Below are 13,195 nucleotides of genomic sequence, written 5' to 3' on the forward strand. Positions count from 1 at the left end.
TTCTGTTTTGGTTGCAAGCATCAATTGGGCATCTTAATCCAGGAGTAAAATACAGTTTTTATTGTATCCATCCCATATTTTTTTCACCCAAATAGGTGAATCGTTCCTAGTACCTGACTGTAAGTACTCATGCGTTCAAAGGCATCTTGTGGGTTGATTCTGTGTTTGAACCTAGGAGCAAACTTTAAGAATTTATTTGAATGACCATAAAACTTTTAAATCTCCTTACACTTTTCAGATGAGCTGGATACTGCATCTGCAAACATAGTCTGCGTGACTTAATTATTTAATTTCATAGGGACTTCAGAAGTGCTGCGCTGAAGTTTGTGGCTAATGGCTTGTCTAATACCTGTTTGCATCCATCCTAAATTCCAGATATTTCAAAGGAAGGGGTAAGAAACTTGCAGCAAAGAGATGCTCTGTTTACAGGAGCAGTTTCTCCCTGAATCTCAACTGCCAAGAAGTTGACACCTCTTCTGAAGTTGAAAGGTTCCTATGTCATAAACAGTGTTTTTGTTCGTTTAAAAAAATTGCCTTTAGACAGCTGTACTATGMTTATGTTGCTATAAGTATTCTTAATGCTTCTTCAAGCACTAAAATAAACCTGAAGTCCCTTGAGATTTGCAGAGTTTTAGAGGCTTAGAACTTAGAGGCAGTGCTTGAGGTGAGACTCCTCAACCTCACTTACTGAGTGAAAAGATGCCAGGAAAAGACACTACGAGTTTGAGACAAAATTACTTAATGAGTGTGCTGTGACTTGCTTGAAAAATAGGGGTTTTGGCAAAACTGGGCAAAATGGTGTATGTGGCTCAAGTGCCCACTATCTCCTTGGGTMTGGAGCCTCAGTTAGAGTGAACCTGCACACCCCTCACTCACAGGGAGACTCAGCACTGAAGGYCAGTGACTGGAGCATCCGCATGGCATTAGATAGAAATTGGGCATCATCATATTGGAAAGATTCAGAGATGTAGGAAGAATCATGTTAAAGGTAATGAATCGCAGATTTGTATTTTTTGATTAATCAGTAATGATTGAAGTTTGAGTTGAGGATCAGAAAGAATAAGATATTTGTTATTCTGGTGRTTTGCATGGCATGTTTTATGTTATTTGTGGAGAATATATTAATTGCTTGGCTGCCATTAGAAAGTCCTAAATTTCAAATTTATTTTTTACTATTTTAATAGGAAGTCAGTACCAAAGAGCCACATACTTATTTGTTCTTCCCTCAAAGTACAAAGGTATGTGAAGCAGATAAAGCTCATGAAAGCATTCTAAGTAGACCGAAGATTAAGATAAAGTAGGAGGAAAAGAAGAAAAAGAAGAATGTATCATAAATATTTTCCCCGTCCCCTGAAGGCTTAGAAAACTCATCTCTGGAAAGTCTAGATTATCAGCGTATGTTGATCAGCTGTTGGTATTTATGGCACTTTCACACAAGATCTTCAGATGAGGAGGGCCTCGCTCTCCTTTTCTGGCAAGGAGTTGAGCAGCTGCTGTCCCCAAGGCAGGCCAGGCCAGGGTGTCTCTTCCTGACAAAGCAGAGGGACAGTGCCATGCAGGGCCCTTGTGAGATGGCATTGATTAGGGCAGGAAATGTSATAGCACATTTCTCTTATATTGTCTTTTGGGCCAGTTGTGTGGTATCTGTGGCAATTGTCTATCTTACCCTAGTGTCCAAGGCACTATATAATGATATAGTGGATGTATATGCTGAATAGTGGGTACTATCAGTCTCTGAGGTTTGGGTGAGTTCATAGCTGGTGGAGCTGTGAGTCAAAGCAAAAAAAAAAAAAAAATCTGTCTTAGTTCAAAATAGACTTTTGAATTGTTTTTAATTAAGCACTTCATTTTAATGCTTTTACAATAATGCAGTACTTTGAGAGATGAAAAATGCTTTTGCCAAGAAGTCAGTGTTTTGCACATGTTATTTTCAGATGTTAAAACTTGCATGTGTTTACACAATTATGAACAAAGAATAAAAGACAATTCTGTTAGTTACAGTGGATGAGAAGAACATTGTAAAATTTAAAGCCACAGATGTGTATAGCAGTATAAAATATTTTTACAGTCTAAGCATTTGAGAACGGGTAGATGCAGGTACCTTAAACTTCTGTCAGTGTGGATTAGTGATTCTGCTATCCAGGAAGCTTTGAAGTTTTTTACTTTGTGCTCCTGGCAGAACTAAAGAAAGGATACAGATTTTTACCAAATTAGATTAGATTGCAAAAAAGCAAAACAAACAAAACCCCAAAACCTATCTCTGTAAAATCCCTTTTTCTTCAAATGCCATGAATTCATGTGATTCTTACACAGAGAGGGAGAGAAAGTCTCAACCACTTTGGGCCTGAACTGGCCCTTCCATAAGTGCTTTGCAAGGCACCAGAAGCACCCACTAAGGTGGATTAGTGGTCAGCATTGCTTTGACTTTTCTGCACTTTTCTACCAGTCCACCTGGTAGTTCTACAGCCCCCTGTGGATCCTGTCGCTTCTCTGTGTGGACAGAGCAGATCTGAACCCTGAGCAATTCCATCTGTTTTATTAGCTGTAACCTGTTACCTTCTAGTGACTTTTTTTCGTAAAATATTATTTAACACAGTAAAGACTCCATCACATATACCCCCAACTGATTCTTTTAATTAAGTTTTGGGTTTTAAAGCTGTTTTGAAAGGATAATGTAATTACTTTTGAGTTCATTTATTGTTCTGTGAGATCCAGTCCTCCTCTCAGTTCCCGCATGAGAATAAAGGTTAAAAAGCCATTTAAGAAACAGTCTTCCTGAAATGCAAACTTTGTTTTTGCCTCAGCTCTGTCTGCATTTTTACTGCTGTTTTGATCCAAAATGACCTTGAAGACAGACTGCCCYCTCTCTTGTATAAGCTTTTATTTGCAAAAAGACAGCAGGAATTGTTGTATGGGTCTGCTGGGAAGGAGTTAGTAGGAAAGGACTCTACAGCTAATATGCCCAAATTCATAAAGTAGGAAGATCTTTCTTTCAAGTTGAAATCATGCTCAATTTAAAAAATACTCTTGTGAATTGTGTTGGGTTTTAAAGTTTCTAAGTGACTAACAGCATAAGCACTTTTGCCAAGAGGTAGGTTAATATTTAAATAGTCTTAATTCTTTTTTTTTTTTGTGATCTCTTGAAAATCTGGTGGGCTGCATTCAACTTAAGTGCTGTAACAGACAAATGAGTCTTCACACTGAATTTTTGYATTGGCCATATATTTACCCTTTGTGGCAGACTGGAAACTAGTGGGTTTTGAAACAATCTGAGAGATATCCTGAATAAATTGGATCCACATAGTTGGAGACTTGCAGCTCTTCAAACAAAAACTCGTGGCTGGGAGTGTGATCACTAACAAGTATGTTCGCTGCATAAAACTGAGGTAGACTTATTTTGCAGAAGACTTACTAATAATCAAAACTGATAGTCAGAAAACTCATTCCCTTGCAAGAGATGATAAATAGATGGAGATGTGATACTGAAAAGTGTGAAGAAATCTGTATTCTCATACATGAATACTGTAGATACACACAGACATATATATGCATAAAATTTTCAGTTCTTCTTTTGCTACCCGGCAAGTGCAACTCAGTGTTTAATGGTGGATACAGGAATGTCTTTCCTCTAACAAAGGCATTTAACAGTAAATTCCTCTTGCAGTGAGTTCCAAGAAGTTTCCTTTCCTRTCTTCTGCTGCGATGTGTAATCACACATGTTTTGCATGTTTCAAGATGATACTATATTAAAAAAAAAAAAAAGCCCCTCAGCCCCCCAGTAAATATTAGGTGAAGAATAATCTAGTACGCTTAAGAATATTGCATCACTAACGTGGCAATATGTGGCTTTTAAGAAGAAAATTAAAAGCTCTATTCCTGTAGAGGTTCAGCCCTGTGCTGTAAAAGGAAGTGGTCAAATAACCTACTGCTTCAAATACCTTGTGCAAAACTTGAGACAGAGGCAGGGCAAGTGACCAATGTGGGAAGCAACTTAGGAAAGGAGATCATGTTTGAAAGGACCAGACAGGAAGGGCGTTACAAAGAGCTTTAAAATGTTCTCCCAATATTGTACATATAAGTTGTACATGTAAGATAAGCTGCAAATATTTTCCTATAGAAAACTTTTTTTCCCCCCAACTTTTTTTTTTCTTGTCAGCAAACTATACAAGTGGAGAGCTTGTATAGAATAATTCAAAACAACTTCTACAGTCATGGTTTAAGTTTTCTCATGGACTTATTAACACTTTAACAGCAAAATCCAACGTTTTTGGAAATCAGTGGCAGGAGTTGGACTGCCTTTATGAGATCTTGGATTTCAACTACCAAGCATAAGTGCAAGCAGGACTTAGTAGCGTGGCTCTCGATGCTCAGTTAGTTCATGTTGATGGTTTGTTCAGTGCTCTGGAAGTGTTTGCCAACAGCTTTGCTGTCTGTCACCAACATAGCTCCACTGATCAAGGAGGCCGTGTGTGAGGAGGCGTTTGCGTGGGAGGAAGGAAACAGCAGCTGCTGGCGCTTCTGCATTGGCATTTCCACTGCRGAGGAGCACCTGGGGTCTGAATTTTCCTTTGCTTCCACATACATGGTGTCAGCAGGACTAGTTTGGGTCCACGGTGCAGACACAGGCTCCACATGTCCCTGTCGAGCCGCTTTGGTGCCCACCACAGCCAGCCCTCCTGCCCTGGGTGGCAGGCACAGCCCTGACCCACTCCTCACAGCTATTTCTGTTCCACCCAAACTGGAGTATCGAGGCAAAAAGTATTGGACTGGCTTGGGGAGAGTCCAGCGCCTGTGTTTGAAAAGCCAATTAATCAAATGACATGTGCCCATTTTCTGGCCGTTGCTTTGCTGGTGTGAGGAAAACGATTTGCTGGTAGGACTTCCTCACTGGAAAAAGATGAAAAAAAAGCTCTTTGCCTAGTTTTCCTTTATAAAYGTGGGACGTTTAAATATCTGAATAACTAGTATGTTTTTATCCTCCATGGGACAGCCATTCGTGCAATATATTTGCCTTTATAGTGCGCCTTTTTGTTCCTATCCGGTGCTTGGGAGTGCAGTAAAGGGCTGTGACTGAGTGCTAATGTCTCGCATGATTAGGTTGTTTCTACTTTATTGGCTGAGAAAGGCTAGATAACAGGAGGCTGAAGAGAAGGCTCTTTGAATGCTCAGCATCTGTGGAAACCCTGGTTTAAATTAGGGTTGTGAAATATATGCTGTTGAAATTTCAAAGATTCCATTCAAAGATTCCATTCATGAGCCTGTAGAGTCTCAAAAATGCATTTTTTTCTTTCGTTTTAACCAGAAATACCCTTTGCACTGTGCTAAAGAGTTAAAAAAATTTTGATGGTAGTTGGAGGGATCAAGTTAACTCCACTGGCTTCAGGAGAGTTGCATGGGATTTTAAAATTATCCCATAGATGCCAATTAGACTACTTATCCTGACATAAATATATCTTGTTTACATGGTAAGAACATTCAAATAGAAACCTGTCTTATAAATCTGGTTTGTGCATAAAACTAGGTATTCTTAAAAGCTTTTTTTTTGAATGTTAACAATAAGTAGCCTTTTCACTAGGTCAATCAGCATTTTAGAAACCATATATCTTTTGCTAATGTAAAAATGTGAGCATGTTACTGAAACAGACAATTAGCAGTAAGCAGGAGTTTTAAGTCAAGCCTTACAAGACTCAAATCCTTTCAAGCTTGTTTGCAATTTATCTTCTTTATCTTCCTTGAAGTGGGTTTACAGTGTGTCTGCCAACATCCCCCAGAGTAAGTCCATCATTGCTAAAGGGGTGCAGCAAGTACAAACACTAGGGTCAGCTGAATGACCACTCAGCCTCGGAGTGCTTTCAAAACGGGCAGCTTAGTTTCCGGCATATTTCATAATATTCTATCGGGGAAATATCTCCYGGGATAAATGAATTTGCAAAGGACAGTGAAGATTTTCTGTGAGGTGGGAGAGGYTGTTCTCTGCAAGCGATCCGGAGAAGTCTATGGATGAGCAGGGAACTTCTGCCTGAACTGTGGTGACTAAAGGAGGAGAGACCTTTCCCTGGCGTTGGGCAATAGTGTGTGATGGAAAAGCAGGAATATAGCAGCATGAACGAATCATGACTACTGGTGGATAAATATATTCAGTTTGTATCTTGCTGCTTTTGTATCTTGCTGCAGGGCAGAAGTTACACAGTGCTGCTTATCTCCAGGGACATGCCAGGTCCCTCTAAACCTTTTTATTGCAGGTACTTGGAGTAAAGAGGTGCTAATGCCACAGCTCWAAGTGGTAACTGCAAAATCAATGTTTGAGTGTCTTTGCAAAGCCAAAAGCACTGTCATAGTGAAACACAGAGTAAGAAGGCTTCATGGTGTAGAGACAGAAAAAAAAAAAAAGTCAAGATAATTACTCAAAAGAAGAAAAACCCTCTCTGTGCACCCCACAGTATGAACTACAGGATGATACAATCTCTCTATAAATCCTGAGGTAGCCCCTGATCTTTTATGTGCTTGAGGACAATGGAAAAATATCTGGTGCCCTCTCTTTASCTCAACTTTTTTGTAAGCATTGCATTTGACACATTAAGTCAGCAAAAGAGTTTGGGCTGTTTCAAGGTAGGGTCCAAAATGAACTCCATGATTTTTATTGGTGTCAAACTAGCTTTGTTGAATATTAAGTTAAAGGACTTAAGCAGCAACTCCAGGTTTTCAGACTGTTAGAATTTTCCTGAMTTATCCTTTGGGCTGAAATGCATAATTCTTTTTAGGCCAAAGGCAAAATACTTTCAGGACACTTACTAAATTTCACGTGGCTGGCTGAATGAATTACTGACCATTGATCGTGGCACGGAAGAGAATACTCCTTGCTTTGAAACACTAGTTRCTTTTTCTCTCTTCAATTTTGTGTACTGAATATTAACTTTTCAGAAATTTATTCCATATGAAGACAAAAAGACAAATCCTTTTTTTTTTTTTTTCCTTCCATGAAGAGAGTTACTGTAACATAATAAAATCAAGGTTTGAAACCGGTGAGAGTCTGAAACATACAATGTTTCATACATGAATAGCAAGATGTATATTATGTAATATACATATATCATGTATATACATGAATAGCTCTATATTAATTTAATTATTATTAAAGCAAATTATTTAATTTACTTCTCTGTGACCAGAGACTTAGATGAATAGTATAAAGATCTGAAATTTTCTAGGTTGCCTTGAGTAAAATGTCTAAGGAAAAAAAAATATGCTTTAGTTTTTATCAAGAGCAGAATGCCACCTCTACAGCATACTGAAAACACATTGTAAGTGGGGAAAAAAAAATGTTGAGTGTTACCCAATAAACTATTTTAATCTGAGCTGTGAAATCTTGACAGTAGAGGTAAGGGAATGATTTAAGTTATGCATATCTGAAGGTTTGCACAGTTGCAAATCTTCTTGGCTCCATTGAAGCTGGAGGAAGTGCCCTTCCTTCCACCCCGGAAGATCTGGCAGGGATACAGAGCTGTGCGTGCCCCAATAATGGCTTCGTGCCTGCTGGCATGAAAACCCGTCTTGTGTGTCTGAGAAAGCACATGGGTTTCCAGACTGGGAGAGCTCGTCATTCCGATGTGCCAAGTGAACTCTTAAACTTACAGAAGTTATTCCTAATTAATGGGGAAAAAATGAATTTAAAGAGCATGCAACTTAKGTTAAGGGAGCCGCAATTTGAAATATTAACCTGGTACACTTTTATTAGGAAAATGAAAAATAYCTTGTATGAACTTGTTTCTTTTGTATGCTGGTAATAATGCACTTGTGTGAAATCAGTAAAAATAAATTTCAGAGTTCCTTTGCAGTGCTACTAGGTTTTGTTTATAACCACCACTACCTCACAGTCTTCCTTTTTTATTCTTTTTTTTTTTCCAAAGAGAAAGAAGTGGTAACTTTCTTGCTGTTGTTGTGATACAGGGTCACAGTACAGAAATGACCTAACCACTAAACTTCTAAAATTGATTTCAAGGTCTCTTAGACTTTGTCAGATATAAATCTAAATTTAGAATCACAAGAGAGCTAATAGTTATTTCAGTTGTCACTTCCTATTTCTATTTATAGTAATAATTCAGTGTAGGGCCCGGTGATGCACATTTGTGAACATAAACATAATTAGATAGGATGTTCATTTACAGCAAAGACTGTTGCTAAAGTTGAAAATTGATGCTAAGAAAGAAATGAAAGGTGAATCTTTATCTGTTGAGATAGTCACAGAGACTGAAGTCCCTCATTTTGACATGCTAATCACACTGCCTGTCATGCAGATGTAAGCTAACATTCTGACTTAGGCTGAATATGAGGGGAAAAATGACAAGACACTAAAATATTTAATAGCTGTGGGTTATATTAAACTCATGTTTGAATGAAAATTGTCCCCACTATTAAAGTTCCTTCAAGGAGAAAAAAAAAGCTAATATATTGCACAAACAAACCCAAACCCAACAACCAAAAGATAGAGGCTCTCCAGTGTGTTAGATAAAAGCTGTTGGTGAAAAACAAAGAACTAATTTCATGGTCTAGCAGGTTTGTTGTTTCTTGGCATGCTGCCCATCTGTCAACCTTTGGCTCTTCTAGTTTGTAAGTGCTGTGACTGGATTTCTGGGCAGCTTCTCCAACATGATACAAAAATCAATACTTACAAGACATGACTAGAGGAAAAGAATATTYGTTTTGCTTTAAAAACCCAGGATATAAAGCATACTCACAAATTATTCAACTCTTTTATCCACTTATGCTTTTTTAATGGAATTTAGCCATTTGTTTTCTTCCTCCTTCGTGCTTCCTCTTAGTTTGTTCCTGAATTATTGTACATTCCCAAAAGATCCAGGTGACATTTCAGAGTTCCTTTTAGCCAAGCTATTACTGCTACTCGCAGACCACTTCTTCCAGCTCTTCTTATACCCACTGACTACATTATAACATGGCTCCAATTTTACTTTCACACATGGTAGAACTTTTCTGTATCTGGAAACAACCTGAAATAAGTGGAGGAGACTACCCCCAATTTGGATGCTACGGAGGTATACTGGGTAGTAGCATGTCTACAGCCAACCTGTTGGTACAGCCGCTCACCTACCCGGTGATGTACTGTTTATTTGTCGACAAGAGTTCAGCAGGAAGAGCGGAGAAGTTGTGTGCCTGCATAGATGAGCAGAGGAAAGACCCTGCTCATGCTGGTTATACATCAGTTCCTCGCGTGCTGAGGCAGCAGCACCAGTGAGGAAGAGGTGGAAATGCCTGATGGTGAAATATCAAACTTCCTGCTGGCCCCAGGGAAAGCAATATTAGTTTTCTGCATTCTGTATAACCTCCATCAGCATTACAGCTGATCTTGGCAACCATTTCGGGAGTCTTTTCTTAAAGCTGAACCTACTTCCCTTGGAATATAGTATACTTCTGCAGTTTATTTTATAAGCATGATTTATTTTCTAAYATTAATCTAAAATTGGATGTCATTAGATACAATAGTTTTGCATGTGTGAAATTATTGTTTTAAGGAATGTTAATATTTCTTTTGACTGTTGACTTATCTTTACTAATCTGTCAGTTACAGTTCTCTATATTTAACAATTCTTTTGTAAAATTAAATTATACCTTCCATTATCTCTTCTTGAACATGTCCACAAGAGGCATCTTTTATGTTTGAAGGAGAGAAGGTAGTTAAGGCTACTTAGCTAGTAATTACATTACTAAGTAATTTCTGTGATAAGTTTTGATTCTTCTTGTAACCCTAAGAACTCAAACATCAATTTTTTTGACTCAGATTTTTGGAATTTGTTAAGGATCAAATTATGATGGCAGAAGTAATGTACTGGGTTGCAATGAAAATTACTAAACTTACTGTATTTCCAAGTGTATTTTTTTATTCTCTCAAATTATTGAGGTTTTACAGCAGAAGACTGTCAAATATGCCAAGCACTGCTTTGCAAACCAAGGTAACTCTTTACGGAGATAGTTTGATGGTACTGAAAGGCAGTTGCTCAAACTTCCTTGACTCTTTGCAATGCAACATTGATATTATGGAGGCCGGTAAATAGAATTTAATGTCACTTTCAYTTGAATGTGAAAATTTTCTCCTTTAGAGAAACTCCTACTCCTTTAGAATAATCAACAAATGAGAGTTAAATGCCAAATTTACCCATGTCTCTGCATCCTTATCTTCTCTACTGCCGTTTTGTGTATAGACATTGTGACAAGGTCTTTGCATTATCCCACCTATTTCCCATTCTTTGAGGATTTCAGGCTCAGAGCAAAAGAYGGACTCCTAAGTGAAGATGGGGCATGGTAAACTGCATTTTCTACCTTGTTAACACTTGGCTTCATAATCTAATGGCCATGATTCTTGTGTTAGTGTTTAGGCTAAACTATGATACAGCCCATGTATGGTATCAAAAACCTTGTATACTTCGTGTAGTAGACTGTGGAGCTAAGAGGTGACAAACTTCAGTTTCTTGTGTGGATATGTTAGCTTTGCTTGGCCCCTCTTTATTTTTTCCTAAACATTTAATCTGGAAGTCTGTTTTTTTCTTGTCATATACTTTTTTCCCCATTTTTTTAGTGAGTGTTTTTGTTTTCAACCTTAACTCCCTGTCCCCTGATACTGCATAACGGAATATTTAAGATGTTCCAGTCAAAACATGATTGGSATGTGTTGTTTTCCTCCCTCTTCTACCTTTAGTTTCCTATTTCATTTTAAGTTGACCATGCTACTTAACACTTTTTGTAATATAACATTTCATTAGGGTTCAAAGTTTTCTGAATTATCTTGTTCTGAGGGGCAAACATTTTTCCCTGTTCAAATACAGGGAAAACCATCATTTGACCATCAGCCTGGTTGTGTGCTGATTTTTGAGAATATGAAGGAAGACATGCAAACTTGTTAGACTTCTTTTTAATGATCACAAATGACATGAACGAAACCAGTGCAGGAAAACAGTACAACTGATGTTCATTCTTGAGTAAACAAACTTGTGGTCTTTCTGTTTCCAGGCCGAATTTGAGAGAGAATGCTTCTTTATTGCAGTGTTAYACTTCTTTCAAATTGCTTTCTGAGCACTGGCCGTTAATTAGCACATTAGCTAGTCCCAGACGGACCACAGCGGTTAAATGCCTGTTGTTGCTAGTGCAGCATATACATTAAGGCGCTCATTAATTCTGCTGAATGCACACAAGCAACAGAGAAAATGTTTGGCAGCGAAACTCTTTGTCATTTGGACAGAGAAAGGGACAGGCTCGCGCAGTCTGTATTCGTGCTCTAGCAGCTTACAGGGTTCAAGGAAAGTATTTCTGGTCACATTTACTGTTGGGTATTGTTGTTCCTTCTGAGGATTAATGTATGTTGGATTTGCTTTGCAAAAGTTATGAAATCAGAACTGTAAAATAATCAGTAGTTTGTTCTACGAGCGAAGGGTTAAGAGCRAAAAGTTGCAAAATAGTCTGTTTTACACATAAACCGAGCCCGTGGCCCTGGCTGTGGAGCGTGGAGAGTACATGTCCGTTCTGTGAGTGGGCAGGCAGCAGTACAGTGGGGAGAAGGATCTAGCCCTAAAACTRGAATGCAGACTGAACTGTAGCACAGCTCCTATGCTGGGAGTATTAACAAAAGTATCGTAAGTAACAAAGAAATTAATCTACTGCAGTTGGTGCTGGTGAGGTCTCTGGGGAATTGCACTGCGGAGAGATGCAAACTGCCAGGAGTTCAGAAGGATAAGAGGTTTAGCAGACTGAGAAGACATTGAGGGGATGGTTTCTTTAGTCAGGAAGAGAAAAAAAGGAAAAAAGGGGGATGTGATAACAGCCTTCCAGGTAATGAAAAGCTTTTATCCAGAGGATCACAAAAGACAAGCAGAAGTGAGTCATCTTTGCTGCAGAGACTAAGAAAGAGTTTGTATCTTTTCAAGTGATAGTGATACCTTTTGCCAGGGTAGACTCTTGGGACGCATTGAGGAGTACTATGGCTCATTAAAAGCTTTTGAGAACAGTCGCCATACGTAGTATGCTCATGTATTTAACACACAATGCATTAAACTCACAGTCCTTCCTGATCTAGTATTTCTGTGCTGGAATTTATTAGCAAGTTTTGCTCTACAGTAGAACAAAGTAGACTTCTACAGAAGAAATGACATGAAAATCATTTTTTATAATCTTTCTTAGTATTGAGGTTTTGTTTTTAAATTGAAGTAATCTAATCTAACAATTAAAGTTTGTAGAAGAGGCTACTTATAAAACCATACCTTCCTATTAAGTCTCAAACTTTGTGTTATGCTAGTGGAAATTCTCCTAGTGGAAGTTCTCCTTAGGGCTACATAAAAGTGTGTGATGTGGACTATCAGTCATTAAAGTAATTTGTACTTAATTTCTTGCTTCCTAAGATGAACATGTATTGTGCAAGCAAAGAATCTGAACCTGAGAATTTTGTACTTTTCCTGAATCACATTTGGTCTAAAACTTAAATAAAACAGAGAAACTAAAACTAGAATCTGTGTACTGAAAGATGTCTTTGAGAATGTTATGAAGAATGTGACCTCAGCTTCCGCAGTAGAGTACTTGTACATGTTTTATACATTTTAATGTATGAATGCTTTGCTGCATTTCATTACATTTTGGTCCTAAGCCATTTGTGTCAACCCAGAGTGCTTCAAACTATTCTAAACAACTATCACTGAGTCCTCTGTAAATGTTTTCAATAAACTGAAGATCTATTGCTTGTGAGCAAACTTCAACATTGCCTGATTGTTATGAACCGCTGATTGTTAGACTTTTTTTGAAAAATAATTTATGAATGAGATTAGACCCCTTGAAGTATTTCTGTGTTTGAGAAATAACACAATAAAAAGCTCATTGTTACTATACATATCAGCTCTTTTTTTTTTTTTTATTCCTTCCCCACAAGTTGCATTTACTTTCTTCACTGACAAGTCACTGCTGTATTACTATCAGTGCAAAAAAACAAAGCAGTTTTGGAAAAATCAAGCTGTTGCTTTTCTAAATGCATCAGTAGAATTTCTCACTGAAGTCTGGTTGGGGGATTTCACTGTTTGTGGTAATGAAAAATCCAGAAAACATTCTGTCATTTGGATCCAGTTCTTGCAGGGCTTCAGATAAGCATTTGCCTTCATTTCCCTTAAGTTCTTTCTTCTGTTTTTTTTTTTTTTTTTTTTTTTTT

At 37.9% G+C, this 13,195-nt stretch overlaps 1 protein-coding gene across 1 annotated transcript in view; it reads left to right on the top strand.

Annotated features, from left to right (window-relative positions):
• Positions 1 to 9,067: 9,067 nt before the first annotated feature.
• The window catches only part of LAMA1 (laminin subunit alpha 1), an 85,336-nt gene continuing 81,208 nt past the window's right edge, over positions 9,068 to 13,195 (top strand). Inside the window, exon 1 of the mRNA XM_026035502.1 lies at positions 9,068 to 9,206. Coding sequence (XP_025891287.1) covers positions 9,068 to 9,206 — 139 coding nt within the window. The remainder of the gene's footprint in view (positions 9,207 to 13,195) is intronic.

This window comes from Nothoprocta perdicaria, unplaced genomic scaffold, assembly GCF_003342845.1.
Source record: "Nothoprocta perdicaria isolate Ctin4 unplaced genomic scaffold, notPer1 scaffold_16, whole genome shotgun sequence".
NCBI lineage: Eukaryota > Metazoa > Chordata > Aves > Tinamiformes > Tinamidae > Nothoprocta > Nothoprocta perdicaria.